The sequence below is a fragment of the Musca autumnalis genome, unplaced genomic scaffold (genome assembly GCF_047663935.1).
Source record: "Musca autumnalis isolate F117 unplaced genomic scaffold, ASM4766393v1 scaffold_1, whole genome shotgun sequence".
Lineage (NCBI taxonomy): Eukaryota > Metazoa > Arthropoda > Insecta > Diptera > Muscidae > Musca > Musca autumnalis.
This window is the reverse complement of record NW_027411644.1, coordinates 213,573,385-213,595,887: the sequence shown is the minus strand read 5'-3', so window position 1 is coordinate 213,595,887 and position 22,503 is coordinate 213,573,385. Positions and strand designations below refer to the sequence as shown.

Sequence of the window (22,503 nt, the reverse complement as noted above, 5' to 3'; positions counted from 1 at the left end):
TCCCGAGAGCGTGGATTTTTTTTAAGGATTTTTTGAGCTATCCCGAGAGCGTAGATTCATTTTTAAGAATTGTTGAGCTATCCCGAGAACGTGGATTTCTTTTTATTCTTTTTAAGCTATCTCGAGAGCTTTGATTACTTTTCAAGAATTTTTTGAGCTATACCGTGTGCGTTAGTTTTTTTACCTATTCAGAGAGTGGGTATTTTATAAGATTTTTTTGATGTTCAGAGAGCGTGAATTTTTTAAAGATTTTTTTGCTATCCAGCAAAATTGTTTTTGATAAGCGTGAATTTATTTTAAAAAAAATATTTCCGTGGATTTGTACATAAAATATTTTAGAGGAGCCTGGCATTTTTTAAAAAAATATTTTCGAAAATCGTGGATTTTTCAAAAAATATATTTGAGAAGTGCTGATTTTTTTCAACAAAAAAAAACATTTTTTTTGAGAAGCGTGGATTTTTGAAAAGATATTTTAGAAAAGCGTGAGTTTTTTAAAAAATATTTTAGAAAAGCGTGGATTTTTTAAAAAAATATTTTAGAAAAATTATTGAAAAAAAAAAATATTTTAGAAAAGCGTGGATTTAAAAAAAAAAATTATAAAAGCGTGGATTTTTTAAAAAAAAAATATTATAAAAGCGTGGATTTTAAAAAAAATATTTTAGAAAAGCGTGGATTTTTTAGAAAATATTTTAGAGAAGCGATAATTTTTTAAAAAATATTTTAGAGCAGTGTAGATTTTTTAAAAAAATATTTTTGAAAATCGTGGAGTTTTTAAATTTTTTTTTTTGGAGAAGCGTGGATTTTTAAAAAAAAAAATATTTTCGAGAATCGTGGATTTTTTAAAAAAATATTTTTGAGAAGCGTGGAGTTTTTAAATTTTTTTTTTTGGAGAAGCGTGGATTTTTAAAAAAAAAATATTTTTGAGAAGCGTGGATTTTTAAAAAATATTTTGGAGAAGCGTGGATTTTTAAAAAATATATTAGAGAAGCGTGGATTTTTTAAAAAAATATTTTAGAGAAGTGTGGATTTTTAAAAAAAAAATTATTAAGAGAATCGTGGATTTTTATGAAAAATAATTTAGAGAAGCGTGGATTTTTAAGAAAAATAATTTAGAGAAGCGTGGATTTTTAAGAAAAATATTTTAAAGAAGCTTGGATTTTTAAGAAAAATATTTTAGAGAAGCGTGGATTTTTAGGAAAAATATTTTAGAGAAGCGTGGATTTTTGAGAAAAATAATTTAGAGAAGCGTGGATTTTTAAGAAAAATATTTTAGAGAAGCTTGGATTTTTAAGAAAAATATTTTAGGAAAGCGTGGATTATTAAGAAAAATATATTAGAGAAGCGTGGATTTTTTAAAAAAAATTTTAGAGAAGCGTGGATTTAAAAAAAAAATTATTAAGAGAATCGTGGATTTTTATGAAAAATAATTTAGAGAAGCGTGGATTTTTATGAAAAATAATTTAGAGAAGCGTGGATTTTTATGAAAAATATTTTAGAGAAGCTTGGATTTTTAAGAAAAATATTTTAGAGAAGCGTGGATTTTTAAGAAAAATTTTTTAGAGAAGCGTGGATTTTTAGGAAAAATATTTTAGAGAAGCGTGGATTTTTAAGAAAAATATTTTAGAGAAGCGTGGATTTCTAAGAAAAATATTTTAGAGAAGAGTGGATTTTTAAGAAAAATAGTTTAGAGAAGCGTGGATTTTTAAGAAAAATATTTTAGAGAAGCGTGGATTTTTAAGAAAAAATATTTTAGAGAAGCGTGGATTTTTAAGAAAAATAATTTAGAGAAGCGTGGATTTTTTTTAAATATTTTTAAAAGACATTTTTGACAAGCCTGGATTTGTTAAAATATTTTTTAAAATAATTTTTGAGAAGCTTGGATTTTTTAGAATATTTTTTAAAAAAAATTTTGAGAAGCTTGGAATTTTTTTAAATATTTTTAAAATAATTTTTGAGAAGCTTGGATTTTTTTAAACATTTAAAAAAAAAAATTTAGAAGCGTGTGTTTTTAAATATTTTTAAAAAAATATTTTCGAGAAGCGTATATTTTTTTAATATATTTTAAAAACATTTTCGAGAAGCGTCGATTTTTTAAAATATCTTTTTAAAACATTTTTAGAGAAGTGTGGATTTAAAAAAAAATATTTTAGAGAAGCGTGGATTTTGTAAAAAATATTTTAGAGAAGAGTGGATTTTTTAAAAAACATTTTTGAGAAGCCAGGATTTTGTTAACATATTTTTTAAAATAATTTTTAAGAAGCTTGGATTTTTTTTAAAAAATTTAAAAAAAAAAATTTTTTGAGAAGCTTGTATTTTTAAATATTTGTAAGAAATATTTTCGAGAAGCGTATATTTTTTTTAAAATATCTTTTAAAGACATTTTCGAGAAACGTGAATTTTGTTAAATATTTTTCAAAAATATTTCTGAGAAGCGTTAATTTTTTTTTTTAAAATTAAAAAATACCTTTGATTTTGTCTTAATGTTTAAAAAAATATTTTTGAGAACAGAGCCTTTTTTAAATACTAAAAAAAATATTTTCGAAAACCTTGTATTTTTTTAAAAATATAAAACAAAAATATTTTTGAGGCCGTGGATTTTTTTAAATATAAAAAAATAATTTTTTTAAATATAAAAAAAATGGATTTCTTAAAGAAGCGTAAATTTTTTATTTTTTATATATATATATATATATTTTTATATATATATTTTCGAAAAACTTAATTTTTTTTAATGTTGTTTTAAAGAATTTTCGAAAATGGTGGATTTTTTAAAAATAATTAAAAACATTATTTTTTAAAAAAATGCTTAAAACATTTTCACAAAGCGTAGATTTTTTAAAATGTTTCCAAAAACGATTGCTTAAATCGGGAGTTTTCAAATGGGGGAATAATCCCGACTTATGCAATCGTTTTTAAAAATATTAAAAAAATCACGCTAAACTCGATCATTACTCTCTATTTTTAAAAACATTGGGCAAAAAACTTGAATTTTTAAAAACATTTTAAGTTTGTATTTTTACTATTTTTTTAATTGGATTTTTTAAACCACTTCCGAGAAGCCTAGAAAGCTCTAAGCGGGATTTTCAATTTTTTTTTTTTTTTGAGAAACCTGTAGAGCCTTATGCGTGATTTTAAAATTTGTTTGAAAAGCCTGGAAAGCTTTGAGAGTAGATTTTTACGTAGAGCATTAAACTCACGCCTGCCGGTCTTTAAGCGTGAGTTTAGAACAATAGTTCAAACTTTAGGAGTGGTTTTTTACAACTATTTTCAAGGAGCACGGAGAGTTTTATGCGTGATTTTTTTATTTTTTTTTTTTTTTTTGGTGGGTTTTAAAATCAAAGACGTGAACTTTTAGAATAAAATTTTTGAGTGGTCCAAAGCCAAGGTCCTGTATTTTTAGAAGCAATCTTTTGAGGGCCAATCAAAGCAAAAGGCATATATTTTTAGAAAAAAATTTTGGGCGGCAACAAGAGCCAAAGACGTGGATTTTTAGAAAAGTTTTTTTGAGGGCCAACCAAAGTTAAAAACGAGGATTTTTACAAATAATTTTTTGAGTGTCAACCAAAGTCAATAGCGTGGAGTTTTTTTGAATAATTTTTTGAGTTCCTATTAAAGCCATTGGCGTGGATTTTTATAAACTATTTTTTGAGGGCCAATTAATGTCGAAGGCGTGGACTTTTGGAAGCAATTTCTGAGGCGCCAGCATTACTCTTTTAAATTTATAGTGTTTATCAATAACCATTAAAAACGTATAAGCAACAAATTAACACAACATGAGCCGATCATTTTGATTAGAAGAATATAATACACCGGTGTAGTAAGCAAAAGATAAGCTACCATTCATCAGGCGACGACATTTATTGTTGGCATATTAACATGTTGACAAAAGTTTTATTACACTTATCAGGAGGGCAACGACTAAACCAAAAGGGCTCCCTAACAGGCTAACGCTAAGGGAAAACATATACCCAACAACAGCGAAGAAAACCTGGGCACTTATGTTGACAAATTAATTACCGAAAACTCATTTATTAATAACACAGCACCATGTTCATATAGCTCTCTCTCTACACCTCTACTCTTCAACCTTCCACCACAACATATATTACAAAATTGTACTATGTTCCTCTTCTTCAATACAATACTATACTAACCTATTACTCAATTGAAATTTATAATAAAACTTCAGATCAAAGAAAATATTTTTGCTATGCCGCCCCCATGGTAGTCTATCATTTGATTAGTTAGCCTAAATTTATATTTCTATATAAACAGATTTATAGAGCTTCAAAAAGAATAAACGAAAAAAAAAATAACAACTATCGCGACAATAACTTTCAACAAAAATATCGATCAATCATTTGCCATGGAATTCAGCATAGCCTGGCCACCAAACACACATGTATATCAGCCAGCAGCAGTACATTCTTAAGTACTTGGGTACATGAAATCACCACAATCGCCATAATCATAATCAAATGTTGGTTAGAAAATTTGCCGACAAAGGAAATTGCTTTATCGATAGAAAGCTCAAGTTAATTTTTCCCCCATACCTCTCTATATTTTACAACCAACTTCCTCCCCCTCAGCGGGGACGACAAACAATCACGGTCATGAGAATACCCCGACTGGATTTATCAAGGGGAAACCACACGTTCATATCAAAGGTGTGAGTTGACCAGCAATTGTGACTGCTACTGTGCTTACGCATTGCTTTGTGTATTTTTGGTGATCATAAATTATCGATATTATCTGAATGTTAGTAGTTTTTTTTCGGTGGTCGATAACCGAATTTTATAGAACTTTATGTTTTGCGTCAAAAATCACAGGAAGAGATAGCTTATTACTATTTGTTGTTGCAAACATTTAGTATCCTCCAAAAAAATTAAAGCCTTTTAAACTTTTATTTTTCATTTTTTTTTTAAATTTTATTCTTTACTTACCATCCTTGCGATCTCTACTCCGATTGCCCAACGTCGATGATGTGGACGATGAATTTTGGAAATTATTTAAATGTGAGGGTTCTAAACCATTTGCTACAGCGGCCATAGAACTATGACTATCACGAAAATCACCAGTCTCAGCCCAAACTGAAAAGAATAAACCAGAATAGACAAAGGACAAAGAAAAAATTATATATAAAACAACAACAAATATATATAGAATTTAATATATTAAATATAGATTATCTGATATCTTAAAATCTTCTAACTTTACCAAAGAAAAAACTTAAAAAAGGAGAAACCCCCTACTAGAAATTCTTTCCCCCATAAATCTTTGTATGAAGAACAAACTGTTCAAGTAGATGAGGCTCATCTTTAAAAGAAAATAAGCAGCAGCTACTTAAAATGCTATTAAATGGCTCATAAAAGGATTTATGGCCATTTATGCGGCGAGTTGGTCTGGCATTCGTTTTTTTTTTTGCAATCTAATGGGCCCATTGGAGCCTAAGATGGTGTATTGTTATTCTTGTCGTTGTTGTTTTTTTCGATTTTGTTTCTTAAAGCAAAAAGGATAAGGCCACAAGTTGTTGCCTCTTGTCTGGATGCAATTTCAATAATGGACATTTAAGATACTTTACTTGTCTGCGGCCGTTTTTCTTTTTGTAGTGGTGGTTGTAGTGCAAAAAAAAAAAAAAAAACAAGAAAAAATAACGAAATTAGGATTGAGAACGTGGTAGCAATGCATTTATCTATAGGAGAAGTTGTTTTACAAAGAATATCTAAAAATAGTCTGAAAAAAACTGTAGGAAAGAAGCACCTCTTAGGACGTAAGGGTTGGCACAGAAAATAATTTTTTAGCAATCCCGAGATCTATAAAATTGGATTTTTTAAGAATATTTTTGAGCAATCCTGAGGTCTATAAAACGTTGATTTTTTAAAAATACTTTTCAGCAATCCTGAGGTCTATAAACGTAGATTTTTTTTAATTTTTTCTGTAATCCTGAGGACTATAAACGTGGATTTTTATAATTTTTTTCTGCAATCCTGGGGTCTATAAACGTAGATTTTTTAGTAATCCTCAGGTCTATTAACGTGGATTTTTAAATTTTTTTGAACTAATCCTGAGGTCTATAAACGTGGATTTTATAATTTTTTTCAGTAATATTAAAGTCTATAAAACCTGTATTTCTATAATTTTTTCAGTAATCCTGAGGTCTACAAAACGTGGATTTTTATATTTTTTCAGCAATATTGAGGTCTATAAAACGTGGATTTTATATTTTTTTTCAGTAATATTGAGGTCTATAAAACCTGGATTTCTATAATTTTTTCAGTAATCCTGAGGTCTACAAAAGTGTAAAAATTTAAAAAAAATATTTTTTTTTCTAAAATCCTAAGATATGAATCGTAACTGCTTTAAAGAATATTTTTGGCCAACACGGCGGACTATAAAATGTAGATTTTTTTGAACATATTTTTTTAGAAATCTTAGGCGCTACAAGCGTAGATTATTTAAAAATATTTTTAAGCACGCCAGGGAGTTACAAGGCGTGGATTTTTGGAAAAATTGGCGAGCACTTCTAGAAAAATTTATTTCGTTGATTTTTAAAACTATTTTTGTTGTGAATTTTTAGAAAAAAATTTTTGGCGTCGATTTTTAGAATTGATTTTTGCCGTGGATTTTTAAAAATATTTTTCAATTTTCTTTTCTTCAATCCTAAGATATGAATCGTAAATGGTTTATAGAATATTTTTGACCCGGAGGACTATAAAATGTAAATTTTTTGAACATATTTTATAAACCTAGCTCCCTAGGTTAGATTATTTAAAAATATTTTTAAGCACTACAGACAGCTACAAGTCGTGGAAAAAATTGGCGTACATTTCTAGAAAAAAAAATTTTTGCCGTGGATTTCAAAAACTGTTTTTGTTGTAAATTTTTAGAAAAACAAACTTTTTGTGTGGAATTTTAAAATTACTTTTGTTGGGCATTTTCAGAAATTATTTAATATATTATTTAAAAATATTTTTAAGCACTACAGACAGCTACAAGTCGTGGAAAAAATTGGCGTACATTTCTAGAAAAAAAAATTTTTGCCGTGGATTTCAAAAACTGTTTTTGTTGTAAATTTTTAGAAAAACAAACTTTTTGTGTGGAATTTTAAAATTACTTTTGTTGGGCATTTTCAGAAATAAAAATTCTGGCGTCGATTTTTAGAATTAATTTTTTGCAGTGGATTTTTAAAAAAATTTCTTTGTAGTAGATTTTTAGAAATATATTTCTCTTTGGCGTAGATTTTTAGAAATATTTTGATACCTTGGGTGTTTAGAAATAATTTTGATTTCGATGGTTACCAAAAATAGTATCTAAAAATCTACGGCTTTCGTCTTTGACCCTTAAAAAAATTATTTCAAAACCCCACGCCTTTTGCCCTCAAAACATTATTTCCATAAACCCATGCCTTTGGCCCTCAAAAAAATGTTTCAAAAAAAATCACGTCTTTGGCCTTCAAAAAATTATTTCCATAAACCACGCATTTGGCCCTCAAAAAATATTTCCATAAACCTCGCCTTTGGCCCTCAAAAAATATTTCCATAAACCACGCCTTTGGCCCTCAAAAAAATATTTCCATAAACCACGTCTTTGGCCCTCAAAAAAATATTTCCATAAACCACGTCTTTGGCCCTCAAAAAGTATTTCTATAAACCACGCCTTTGGCCCTCAAAAAATATTTCCATAAACCACGCCTTTGGCCCTCAAAAAAATATATTTCCATAAACCACGCCTTTGGCCCTCAAAAAAATATTTCCATAAACCACGTCTTTGGCCCTCAAAAAGTATTTCTATAAACCACGCCTTTGGCCCTCAAAAAATATTTCCATAAACCACGCCTTTGGCCCTCAAAAAAAATATTTCCATAAACCACGCCTTTGGCCCTCAAAAAGTATTTCTAAAGACCACGCCTTTGGCCCTCACAAAAATATTTCTAAAAATCCACGCCTTAGGCCCTCAAAAAATATTTCTAAAAATCCACACCTATGGCTTTGATAGCCCCTCAAAAATTGTTTCTAAAAATCCACGCCTTAGGCCCTCAAAAAATATTTCTAAAAATCCACACCTATGGCTTTGATAGCCCCTCAAAAATTGTTTCTAAAAATCCACGCCTTTGGCCCTCAAAAAATATTTCTAAAAATCCACACCTATGGCTTTGATAGCCCCTCAAAAATTGTTTCTAAAAATCCACGCCTTTGGCTTTGATAGCCCCTCAAAAAATTGTTTTTAAAAATCCACGCCTTTGGCTTTGATAATCCCTCAAAAAATTATTTCTAAAAATTCACACCTTGGGCTTTGATTGGCCCCCAAAAAAATGTTTCTAAAAATCCACGGTTTTGGCTTTGATACCCCTCAAAAAATTGTTTCTAAAAATCCACGGTTTTGGCTTTGATAGCCCCTCAAAAAATTGTTTCTAAAAATCCACGCCTTTGGCTTTGATATTCCCTTAAAAAATTGTTTCTAAAAATCTACGCCCTTTGCTTTGATAGCCATTCAAAAAATTATTTCTAAAATTTCACGCCTTGGGCTTTGATTGGCCCCCAAAAATTATTTCTAAAATTTCACGCCTTGGGCTTTGATTGGCCCCCAAAAATTATTTCTAAAAATATAAGCCTTTGGCTTTGATTGGCTTAAAACAAAAATATTTCTAAAAATTCGCGCCATTGGTTCTGACTGGCTTTAAAAAATATATATTTCTAAAAATACACGCCTTTGGCTTTGAATGTCCCTCAAAAAATTATTTCCAATTATTATTTCCCTCAAACAATTATTTCTAAAAATCCACTCCCTTGGCCTTGAATGCCACTCAACAAAATATTTCTAAAAATCCACGCATTCGGCTTTGAACGTCCCTTAAAAAATTATTTTTAAAAATCAATAACTCTGTCAATGAATGCCCCTCAAATATTATTTCGAAAAATCCCTGTCTTTGGCTTTGAATGTCCCCCAAAAAAATGTTTCTAAAAATCATCGCTTTTGGTTTTGATTTGCCCCCAAAAATTATCTCTAAAAATTCACGCCTTTGGCTTTAATTGGCCCCCAAAAAATTATTTCTTAAAATCCACGCCGGCTTTGGTTGGCCCCAACAAATATTACTAAACATACGCGCCTTTGGCTTTGAAAAACTTATTTCTAAAAATCCACTTTCATGGCTTTGAATGCCACTCAAAAAATTATTTCTAAAAATCCACGACTTTGGCTTTCTTGAATGTCCCTTAAAAATTATTTCTAAAAATCTTTTTTTTTTAATTTGCGAAGAATTTCTTTCTACAAAATTATAAGTCCAATAGACTACTACACCACTTTTCTTTTCATTCTTAAACTGGATTGGCCCTCAAGGAACCTACATGCCACCAATTCTACTTTCAACAAGCCACCCAAATACATTTCCAGTATCTTTTTCCCCTCAGAAACACTTGAAAATTTAACAATTAATTTTGTTTTCTTGGTGGCCGCAACACATGCCACAGTTGCTGTTGTTCGAGTTGTGGAGGTGATGGTGGTGATGACATTAATTATGACATAAACAACCTGTGGAGTGTCAAGTATGCAAGTTCTTCGTACATAGTGTGACATGTCACCACAAATTACTTCAAACTAAAATTTCGGGGGAAGCCAAATGTTTAAAATATTCCCCTCGTTGGTCGCTATTGGAAATCAATAAAAATTCAATGAACGAACAATTCTTCAGGGAATAATGTCACATAAAAATGTCAGTGTCAAATGAATTATTAGCTCTCTCCAAAGAAGAAAATGTAAATGAGAGCCACTTTAGAAGTCATTTGCTCTTGCCATGGCAAATGTTTACATTTGTTGACCGGGCAATTTTTAAGAGCTGGTTTTAATTTACAATATTTTTTCCAGAAAAATTATAAAATAAAATTACAAGATAAATGTCCTATCTCTCTTTAACCACTGGCCTTCATTAATATTTAATTAAGAGCCTCATTTTATGGCCAAAAAGACCACTGAGTTATTTTGATTTATAACATTGTTGTTAAGAATGGTACTTAGTGCCATTATAATTATGTTATGAATTGGTTTTTGAGAGAAAATTTGATTTATTTCACTTTTATTTATTTCGCAATACTGCAATTGAAAGTGTCAGAGGAATCTGTTACCACCAAGTAAGATTTATCTTTAGGTAAGTTATGAACTCTTATCAGTTTAAAATCTAATAAAGAATTGAATATTTAGAGGAAGGCTATTTCCTCAATGTTTTTTATTATCTAAACTATTATCGCCTATAATCATAAAATTTTAGATTTCTCCTTTCTTATTTTGACATGAAACTGTTGTTTGCATGTTTTTAAACAACATAAAATTTCGAAATTTCACCATTAAATATTTAAACAAATTTTGCAATCATTGTATGTGACATAAAATGATGCGAAACGAAATAGATTTTTTTTATGAATAGTTGTCAACAATTTTTAGCCGCCCTACGATTTTTTGAATTGTTGCATTTCATGGTCGATTACAATTTTTTTATTGAATACAGCATCTGTTAACTATAAAAATATTTATTTTAAGAGCCACGTGAAATATTTTTTTAAAGAAGACAACAACAACAGCTTGTTTGGAAAATGTTAAAAAAGTCACGTACAAAAACATGTTCTTTGGGAAAAGATTAGTGTGTTGTTTTTTTGTGAGGGAAACTATTTTTTTGTTGTTTTGTTAGAACAACCTGCAGCAAATATTCTACAAACTGGAGGAAAAGTTATAACAAAATGACTTTATTGAGAAGTCTTCCAGGTTGTGTTTCTCATATAAATCATACTATATTTTTAAGTAAAGATATATGCAATAGGATCTTCTATAGACAGTAAATTTGTAAGTTGTCTCCTAAAGATTTATTATTCCACATATTTTTTATTATTCCACATATGGGGACCCTTTTTTTGCGATCTTCTTATTTTGAGGGTCTTCTACTGATAGAAAACATTTAAAGGTCTTCTATGTAAGAGAAACCTTTATGAATGTTTTTATGGACATTCGAAGGTAACGGTGTGAATTTTTGAAAAAAAATTTCGAGGGGCTATTAAAGCCAAAAGCGTGGATTTTTAGAAATATTTTTTGAGGGGCTATCAAAGCCAAAGGCGTGGATTTTTAGAAATATTTTTTGAGGGGCTATCAAAGCCAAAGGCGTGGATTTTTAGAAATATTTTTTGAGGGGCTATCAAAGCCAAAGGCGTGGATATTTAGAAATATTTTTTGAGGGGCTATCAAAGCCAAAGGCGTGGATTTTTAGAAATATTTTTTGAGGGGCTATCAAAGCCAAAGGCGTGGATTTTTAGAAATATTTTTGGAGTGGCTATTAAAGCCAAAGGCGTAAATTTTTAGAAACAATTTTTTGAGGGGCTATCATAGCCAAAAGCGTGGATTTTTAGAAACAATTTTTCGGTCCGATTTCAATTCGATTTTCGAGAGACATTCAATGCCAAAGGCGTGGATTTTTAGAAATATTTTTTGAGGGGCTTTCAAAGCCAAAGGCGTGGATTTTTAGAAATATTTTTTGAGGGGCTTTCAAAGCCAAAGGCGTGGATTTTTAAAAACAATTGTTCGGTCCGATTTCTATTCGATTTTCAAGAGACATTCAAACCCAAAGGCGTGGATTTTTAAAAACAATTTTTCGGTCCGATTTCTATTCGATTTTCAAGAGACATTCAAACCCAAAGGCTTGGATTTTTAAAAACAATTTTTCGGTCCGATTTCTATTCGATTTTCAAGAGACATTCAAACCCAAAGGCGTGGATTTTTAAAAACAATTTTTCGGTCCGATTTCTATTCGATTTTCAAGAGGCATTCAAACCCAAAGGCGTGGATTTTTAAAAACAATTTTTCGGTCCGATTTCTATTCGATTTTCAAGAGATATTCAAAGCCAAAAGCGTTGATTTTTAGAAATATTTTTTGAGGGGCTTTTAGAAACAATTGTTTGAGAGGCTATCAAAGCCAAAGGCGTGGATTTTTAGAAACAATTTTTTGAGGGGCTAACAAAGCCAAAGGCGTGGATTTTTAGAAACAATTTTTTGAGGGACTAACAAAGCCAAAGGCGTGGATTTCTAGATACAATTTTTTGAGGGGCTAACAAAGCCAAAGGCGTGGATTTTTAGAAACAATTTTTTGAGGGGCTAACAAAGTCAAAGGCGTGGATTTTTAGAAACAATTTTTTGAGGGGCTAACAAAGCCAAAGGCGTGGATTTCTAGATACAATTTTTTGAGGGGCTAACAAAGCCAAAGGCGTGGATTTTTAGAAACAATTTTTTGAGGGGCTAACAAAGCCAAAGGTTTGGATTTGTAGAAACAATTTTTTGAGGGGCTATCAAAGCCAAAGGCGTGGATATTTATAAATATGTTTTGATAGACATTCAAAGCCAAAGGCGTGGATATTAAGAAATATGTTTTGATAGACATTTAAAGCCACAGGCGTGGGTTTTTAGAAACAATTTTTGGAGGTGCTATCAAAGCCAAAGGCGTGGATTTTAAGAAACAATTTTTTGAGAGGATATCAAAGCCAAAGGCGTGGATATTTATAAATATGTTTTGATAGACATTCAAAGCCACAGGCGTGGGTTTTTAGAAACAATTTTTTGAGGTGCTATGAAAGCCACGAGCTTGGATTTTTAGAAACAATTTTTGAGGGTCTATCAAAGCCAAAACCGTGGATTTTTAGAAATATTTTTTGAGGGGCTATCAAAGCCACAGGCGTGGATTTTTAGAAACAATTTTTCGGTCCGATTTCTATTCGATTTCGCCAAAGGCGTGGATTTTTAGAACTGATTTTCGATAGACATTTAAATACAAGACGTGGATATTTTTAAACATTTTTTTAGAGACATTCAAAGCCAAAGGCGTGGATTTTTAGAAATATTTTTCGAGAGACATTCAAAGCCACAGGCGTGGATTTTTAGAAACCATTTTTGAGGGACTTTCAAAGCCAAAGGCGTGGATTTCTAAAAACAATTTTTTGAGGGGCTACCAATGCCAAAGGCTTGGATTTTTAGAAACAATTTTTTGAGGGGCTACCAATGCCAAAGGCTTGGATTTTTAGAAACAATTTTTTGAGGGGCTATCAAAGCTGGCGTGGATTTTTAAAAACAAATTGTTGAGGGGCTATCAATGCCAAAGGCTTGGATTTTTTGAAAGAATTTTTTAAGTGGCTATCAAAGCTTTCGTGGATTTTTAGAAACAATTTTTTTAAGGGGATATTAAAGACAAAGTCGTGGATTTTTAGAAATATTTTTTGAGGGGCTATCAAAGCCACAGACGTGGATTTTTAGAAACAATTCTTTGGTCCGATTTCTATTAGATTTTTGAGAGACATTCAAAGCCAAAGGCATGGATTTTTAGAAATATATTTTTGAGAGACATTGAAAGCCCAAGGCGTAGATTGTTAGAAACAATTTTTTGAGGGGCTATCAAAGCCACAGGCGTGGATTTTTAGAAACAATTTTTGGAGGGGCGATCAAAGCGAAAGGCTTCGATTTTTAGAAACAATTTTTGGAGGGGCGATCAAAGCGAAAGGCTTCGATTTTTAGAAACAATTTTTCAGTGACTATCAAAGCCAAATTCGTGAATTTTTAAAAATATTTTTCGAGAAGCATTCAAAGCCAAATTCGTGGATTTTTAAAAATATTTTTCAAGTGGCATTGAAAGCCAAATTCGTGAATTTTTAAAAATATTTTTCAAGAGGCATTCAAAGCCAATTGCGTTAATTTTTAGAAACAATTTTTCGGGCCGATTTCTATTCGATTTTCGTTAGAATTTTTTTTTTGCCATTTCGATACGAATTCGCAGCGAAATATCGGAAATAAATGTACCTTCGATTATCCCTATGTTTTTCTTCTGATATCGAAACTAATTCAGAACGAAATTGGTACGATTTCTCTCCGGAAATCCGTTCCGTAATCATGTCAACCACACCATACAACTTTCGTTCTTTTTTCAATTTGAAATCGCAAGTATCATCCGAAATTTTTACTGATTCCGTAACGATGTTTGAAACGCTGGGTAAATATTTATAGGTATTTTATTATATTAGATTTCGATTGAAAAATACTTCAAAGTATTGTGGATATACTATTGTATCATTAAAGGATTTGTCATCTCTTTTTTATTACACTGGCATAATCCCTCCTACTTTTAGGGAAGAGAGCTAGCTACCTATTTCCAAAGTATGTCTTGTGCCAGACTATGAGAATTTTCATGAAAATGTTTTGAGTTTATGGGTAAGAAGGGAGAAAGGGAGCTCCTTCACGTCCTCTCTCTATTAAAAGTTAAAAAATGTGCATGTTATATTTTCAATGTGTGGCACAAGAGTTACTAAATTTCCAATTCAATTTCCTCCCAGTTAAATTTTTAGGTTTTCAAAATCTATTTTTTTTAACTTTTGTGTTAACTTATTTTTTAATTTGCATTTTTTTAATTTTGAGTTTCATAAATCTTTTTCAATTTTTTTATCTGACGAACGTTACCGCCTACTGTCAAAAATTATAATTATAATTGTCAAAGTAGCGGATTACAAAAGCATTAAAAGGCATTAGCTAATAGCTGTCAGGCAACTGTCAGTTAGAACGCAGACCTACAGACTGCCTGCCTGCTTTTACCAACATTCAAAATTGACAGTAGCACATAACGCCTCCTTTTAGGCAGAAAAAAAGGACCACCTCACTTACTTTCATTCATAAACACAATAGAATTGAAATTCACGTCGATTCCCTTTTTTTGGTAGTATTCGGAATCAAACCTCCCATTGTGAGCGTGAGCGTGTGCATGGTTTGGTAAATCTCAGAAAATTAAACATTTCCCAAAAAAATACGAGAAAGAAGTAACAAAATCATTCATACTGTTGCTGTCAACATTTAAGGCAATAAATGAATTCTAAACGTTTGCTTGCGGAGCAGAGGGAACAGTTTCATTTAGGGGATGAAAGGTAAATGTGGCCACAACACTATTAATCATTTTTTCTCTGCTTCCAGCTAAGGGTAGTAGTTCACTAGCCCAACACTACATATTGCCTTAACTTGCCACAATTGACTTTATAACTTGGCAATAAAAACTTAAATGAACAAAAAAAAGAAGCAAAGAATTGGGGGAGATCCTTAATTCCGAAAATGAAATGAATGAAATTTCCTGAAAAATTAAATACAATATAAATTTCAAATGCATTGTTGTTTGTTTGTAATGCCCAAAACAAATAATGCGCAGTGTGTTTGTGTGCCTACAAATAATCCTTAAATAGGATGTGGATAGTTATTGGCCTGGAAAAACCACAATGCCACTTATTCGCATTAAGGTTTGAATGCTGCTGTACAATTGTCCAGCCTGGTAGACAATAAATTAATGAATGAATGAATCTACAATGGTTTGGAATTGTTGTGACCAGCAGTTGTTTAGATTTTTATGAGGAAAAACAAATAAAATGACACACGACATTTGAACGACGATGCAAACCACAGCCACAACAAACATGGTTACTAAATAAATAATAAGAAGGACCGGACCCACCGCAATGCACTCAGCACTGATGGTGGCTGCTACTGAATCATCAGACCTTGACGCTCAAAAAATGTAAGCATTCACCTTTTTTCCTGGAGTTTAATAACAGAAAATTATATGATTTCATAGGATCTGCTACTATTCATGGCTAAAGGACATTTGTAAGACCAAAAGGCAACATGAAACAAAAAAGTAACCAACTAATGATGACTTGGCAAACACTGCCAACAAAAATCTCTGTCTCTATATTTTCTAATTTATTTTTATTTCTGCCATTTGTGCCTTTCCCCCTCCTGTACAATCCCTAAAACCATGCATTCTGCTGTTATCCTGCCATATCTATTTTTACCACCATATCAATAACTATTTTGACATATCGAGAAATAAACTGTCATTTTCATTTCGATAACAAATGATTTGTTTTGCGATTTGCTCTCGCTTTGGCAAATGGCAAACCAATTTTTGCCAAAGGATTGTCAGTTCTTTGTTGTTGTTTGTTTCTTTTGTTTGCTAAAAGGGTTCATCCTTTTTGTTCCTTTTATTCTTTTGAGTCAATGAGTTTTAATTTCACACACCATTTGTTTTCATAAAATAAATGATGTGCAAAAAATTGGATTTTAACAGGTGTTGAGTTAACGAGAAGACAAAATATGATTGGTATCTCTCCTGGCTCTTGAAGGAAGGATGGAGGTTTAGATTAACTCATAACAAGAGTAACTTAAATGAAAATCTTAACAGAAAGGGAATAAAATGTTTTTTTTTTCGATGAGAAACGGATGGTCCCCATGGGTGAACGTGGGCCAAGATATAAAAAGTGGTTTTCGTAAATACCAAAAAATACACATTAGTGTAATTTAATCCCCATTACTGCAACTTTTCAGCAAAAATCTATGTTCACGGAATTATAGGTGAAAGTGTACCAACCTCAGAGAATTATAGCAAAAAGTGTACCAATCGTTTTGACAAATTTTAAAGATCCTAAAAATATAATGACCCCATTCGATTTAGATACTTCAGCTTTTTTTATTCCCTCAGCATTTATGCTAACGAGGGTATATACACTTTCACACGGGCAAAATGTGCCTCATGGAAATAATGGTTTTAGACCCCAAGTATGTTTGGACGACATGTGTTTCAGACAATTTGGAGTTGATTTAGCCATGTCCGCTGGAGCGCAAGATAACTCTCGAACGGATCAACCGATTCGGTCCACAATTTGGTTTTCGTAATATTTTGTCCAAACTTGGTCATATCAGTCCACTCCTTCCGGTACTTCCCCCACAAAAGCTCGAAATTGTTCGGAAAATTTGTGCGCACGATAACTCTTGAAGGAAGTAACCGATTTGGTATATACTTTGCACATCGTGAAACTTCTACCAGACTTAAATGAGGTTCCAATATGGACTCAATCGGTCCACTCCTTCAGGAACCTCCCACACAAAATTTCGGAAAAGTTCAGTTTAGGGCCTACTCTCTAATCGCTTTGATTTTAGTTTTAAAAACTTGTATTCACTGTCCCCTATACGACGGTACGTATTTCATAAGGGGCAAGTCCATACTTCCTGAGAAAATCGGTCCACTCCTTCTGGTACCTCGCTCACAAAATTTCGTTAAAATTGTGTGCACGGTAACTCTCGAAGGTAGTAACCGAGTTAGTCCATACTGTGCACATCGTAATATTTTTACGAGACATAGATTAGTTTCGAATATGGACTATATATGTATGTCAACTCCTTCGGGTACCTCCCACACAAAATTTCCGGAAAGTGCAGTTTAAGAACTGCTCTCGAATCCCTTTGATTTCTATTGTAGCATGTTGTATTCGTTGTTCCCACTACGACGTAACAAGTTTTTTCAGGGGCAAGTCTATAGTTCCTGAGAAAATGACCCGAAAGCTGTAAAACCCCTACGACATCAGTAGCTGGAGCGGACGGTAAGTTTCGAACGAATCAGCCGATTGGGTCCAAAGTTTGGCCTTCGTAATATTTTGTCCAAACTTGGTTTAAGTTCGAAGGTGAGCCATATCGGCCCACTCTTTCGGGTACCTCCCCACAAAAGTTTAAAAAATGTCACTAAAATGGTACGCAATATATCTCTAAAACGGGCATGCCGATTTGGTCCAAGGGGATTCAAAGATCTCCTAATATTTTATAGAAATGTAGTTTAACTTCCAAAATGGTCCATATCGATCTCCTCTTTAGAGTACCCTCACACAGGCTGAGGGTATATCTCTGCCGGCAAAGCCGAGTGATACTGTTTTACTTGTTTTTTCTAGCTCCGATTTTCTCGTAATATCACTCTGGCAGGTCATGTACCTTTAACACATTTTATGAATAAATTTCTAACATACCTATCTGCATACATTTGTATTTACATACATATCTACACTCTAAATTCGTTTACTCTCAACTCAAGATAAACAAAATTCACCGAAAGATAAAAGCAATTTGTTATCTATGAATGAGAAAAACAACAAATTGTCTGTGTTGTTGTTGTTGTTGTTCTTTTTTCTCTGAACCTTTCACTTAGAAGTGTAAATACTACAAATGGTAATTTATATATACAATGTAGACAAGTGTTTGTAAATATGTACATTAAAAATGTGTTTTTTTTTGTATCTTCGTTTTAATGTGGAAAAAATTATTAATTTAAAGCGAAATAAAAGCATCTCTGGCAATAGAATATACACCAAGAGGAGGAGGCATGAAAGGAGAACAGAGACAAATTAAAATTTTTATTTCGATAGTTACAAATCACCCCCAGCAGAAAAACTCATTACAAATCTCTTTACTATTCGGGTTAATTCCGACAAGTTTATCAGAGCAGGAGTAGCTGTCATTATTATAGTATTTTGGACCATGCCAAAATCATGGATAACCGTAGACTATTCCCGCATTTCCACATACAACATCAGGAACCTATGACTTATCCTGATGACGTTATTTTAGTTTATATTACTAAAATACGTAATTTTACAAAGTCCGATCTGGGTTATCAATATTTTCCATATATATATTAACTATAGATATTCCAAAAACGGTTAGGACCGAGCACGCATAATCTTCTGAAAGAATTTATTATGAAAAAAACATCAATAAAATATATTTTGTGACCGCAGATAACGAAAATGTGAGTAAAAACGGTAGAATATGGTCCTAAATTATATATAAAAAGCGATAGCTTCTGGAGATGTTAAATATTATAACTACAAATTTCTTTTGTTCAGAGACTCATAATGAAATTTGATTTGGAACATTTCTTCTTTTGACACAATCCCCAAAAAGTGAAGTATTTTAGGAGATTTTGACTCAGTATGGAATAAACTGTAATTAAGAGTCTAAAATTTTAACAAGTAACATCTACCTATAATATCTAATTTTGTAACGTCATTTTCTTAACAAAGTGTTTTACTTAGATATCTAGTTTGTTCTTGGACTTACAGTGGAAATTTGTGTAGAATATTTCTTCCTTTAACATCTTTCGTCTAAAACTAAATTTCATGTTACTTTCATGCATCAACTCGAAAAAAGAACAAAACAAATTTATTAAAAAAATATTTGGGTGTTTTGTTGGCAAACTTGATGTATATATTTTTTTGGTATATATTGCAAATATATATTTCATTTATTCGGCGACTTATACTGAAATATGATGGAGAATATTCTTGTCTTTGACGTCTTCTATCTAGAATGAAGTTTTGTGGGACAAAACTTAATAAACTCAGATAAAGTACAACATTAACCCTAAAACGTGATTTTACTTTTGGCAGATTCCTGGCGTTTAGGTACGATTTAGAGTTTTGGTGTATTCGGGGACCTATAGTAAAATTTTATGACAAATAAATTTGTGGAATATTTTGATTTGATACGATCTCATTTTAAAGTAGTTTTTAAACTTTTTTGAAAAAAGGGACCAAAAAGACCCCTCTAGTTACTCGCATGAGGGTTAATTGTTTCCATGAAGAGATGCCCCGCATTGTTGTCAGTAATATTGCCAAATACACTTTATACCTAAAATGCAAGGATTCCAAGGAATCTGATTCGACTATTTCAAAACCTGTAGAAATGGGCGTTATTTGCCACGCCTATTTAGGTTACTTCCCGACGTAAACTTTCAAAACGCCGATACACCTGTCTTCTTTTTTTCGGTCCACTTTCATAATCTGTGCGGTGTTTCTTGTAATTTTAAAAAAAGTTCAATTTTGTTGTACAGTTTTCTTTTAACAAGGGACGTCTGTCACCAGAAATATGCAGTAACTAAAACTTGACGAATAAATAGTTGAATAAGTAGTTACAACCTTTAGTAGTCACAGATTTTCAGCTTTTAGTAACCAAAAATAATGGGTTGGAAAGGAGATTTTTAATGAGTTTTTTTGGCTGGGCCTCAATGTACAACAGATATTTTAAAGATATTTTAAATTTCCAGTAATTTTGGCCATACCTTGGAGTATAATGAAATTCGTTTCGCTACTGAAACAATTGTGTGGTACTTTTGGAATTATATAATTATTTATAAGTAAAAACAGGAAAGCAAAAATCTATAAAAAGGGCCAGGGCTCCCGGATCCTGAAACTCAATTGCAACGGGTCTCCGCAATAAAATCAGCGAAATTGTAGAATTTATGAGCCGGAAAGACATCATGGTCACCTTCAACTCCAGTGATGTTTAAAACGTTTTACGGTGATCGAGCAAGAAGCGGAGGAGGAGGAGGCCAGTCCTCCTTATAAACCAGTCTGTCTAGTTGACGTGTATATTCCGCCGAAGAATAGTTGTTCTCTGCCTTATATACCTGATATTAGTTCGCTTTCGGAAGTCAATACTCAGAGGGATACAGCGCTGGTTGAGGAAATTGGTAGCTCTACATTTTGTACGGTGAACGAAGACGCTACCACAAAGATAAGAAGAAATTCCCAGCAAACCAAACGTCGGATGTCCGACACGTCTGAACAATTTCGGAAGCAACGTCGTTCAGATTTCGTTCCGATTTCTAAACGATTTTTCGGAGCGGAAATAGTTCAGATTTTATACCGATTTCGGAACGAATGTCGGAAAAAAATTTCCTTTCCGAATTTCCCAAGGATTTTCTTTAGATTTCGTTACGAAATCGGATCGAAATCGATACGATGTCACTCCGACATTTCGTTCCGAAATTATGTCAAGCACTTCATACAACTTTCGTTAAGATATCATTACGATTTCGGATCAGACATCGCACGTATGCACAGTGGATCCACCCATTGGCCAAAAATAAAAAAAATGAATGTCAAAATTTTGGTACAACATCTGGCAACTCTAATAGCTATGACATTGACCTTTTTAAAAATATATTAGTTTTTGTTTCATTCGAACGCGATCTTCTTAAGAATAGCTTCAAAAGTCGGATCATTTGACTAATATTTTTTGTTGTGAGTACAACCTATATTTTAAGTGCAAGTAAATATATTCAAAATACCGCGAAACTAATACGTATAGACAAATATTATAGTGGATTTTGAAGGAGGAGGTAATAGCTTACTTTTCATTAAAAAATAGTGCTTTAGCGTGTTGTGGAATTCTAGTTAGCTGCATCTTTTCTTAGTATATTTTGTAATGCTAATTCGATCATATACTTAAATTTGACCTAAGGTTTTAGTCATGATGCCCACCAGTGCCCACCTTGGGAATAATTTTCCAAAGTAGGTCATGGGTTTAAGATTATTCAGTATTAAAATCAGCTGCCATCTAGTGCCAGACTATAAATGGTGGGTCGCTGACTAAAGCTGCCCTAGAAGAGGGTTTCTATGGATATATTAGCGTATAACTCTGTTATCTGACCACGTACATTAACATAATTGTCATCAGTGGCTAGATGAAGAAATCTTCTTCCAAATTTGTCTTCGTTGGCGGTACGTGCCTTCCAGGGAGAGCGCTATAAGATCTATATTAAAAATTTTACCAATTTTCAGACAAAAATTTTTATTTTTTTAATCCGCTAAATTGGTTGGATTTTATGTTGTTTTGGAGATTGTTTTGTTTCCCCAAGCCTATTTTTGCATCATAAGATAATCGGGACCTTTGTACATGTAATTTTGTATAAGCATCATTAAACAATTCTTACCTTATACCCCCTCCAGAGGGGAAAGCGGGGAGAATGTTACGCTCGTGGTTCCTTAAAACACTCTTCGTAGCAGCACAAAGCTGTAACCGGCGTATTGGCTTGATTTTTACTCTCTAAATATTTTTGGCCACATTCTCCATACAAGTGGTTCCACTGTGGTATGGTACGAATTTTGTTCCGATTTCGTTAAGTTGTCACAGCTCGCCAGACATCACCATTGTGGCGTATGGTCTCAAAAGTGACGTGTCCTTGAATTCCGTAATTTCCCTTGGCTCAGACCACCTTCCTATCATCGTCACTGTTAACAGACCGACCACCCGACTTAATTACCTCTCACCTTCGTACTTCCCCTCTTCAGATAGCTACCTATTTCTTCAAGTCCTCGAGTAGCTGAGAGAAATTTCCGAGACATCATTAAAGCTGTATTTAGCCGCTCGCTACATACCAACTGGTCGAAATTAGACAAAAATTTCTAGCAGAGGCGACGGGCGCCTAACAATTGAGCGTGATGGGCTTCGTCGTATGAACCCTGAAGATCCAAGAGTTAGGGAATTAACTCTAAATCAACAAACTAGTAGACGAGCATAAGCGGAAAATGAAGCTCGAGTTAAAAAAGTGGTAAATTACTCTCGAATCCGGGAAAGAAGGACGATAGGACGGTTTAGGGTGTTAGATCTGAAAAGTAGAGCGGGCACCTCGAGAGTAATAGGGCGAAGAGGAGTTTGGTACACCATATCAGTGCCCTCTCATCCGAGGCTTTTACTTCCAATTTCTGCACTGTGACAGATCCGAAGAGGCAAGCTTGTTATTTATAGCGCACCCCGAGAGTGATATGGCGAGGAATGTCCTACGCCGCATAACAGGCCTCTCAGTCGAGGAGGTAGAAGCACAGTTTACTATAAGCAATGATG

General features: G+C 32.5%; 1 protein-coding gene across 1 annotated transcript in view; it reads right to left on the bottom strand.

Moving 5' to 3' along the window:
• Positions 1 to 22,503, bottom strand: part of Ptx1 (pituitary homeobox homolog Ptx1) — a 95,899-nt gene that overhangs the window by 30,602 nt on the left and 42,794 nt on the right. Inside the window, exon 3 of the mRNA XM_073960070.1 lies at positions 4,944 to 5,090. Within this exon, the coding sequence (XP_073816171.1) occupies positions 4,944 to 5,090 (147 nt within the window). The remainder of the gene's footprint in view (positions 1 to 4,943; positions 5,091 to 22,503) is intronic.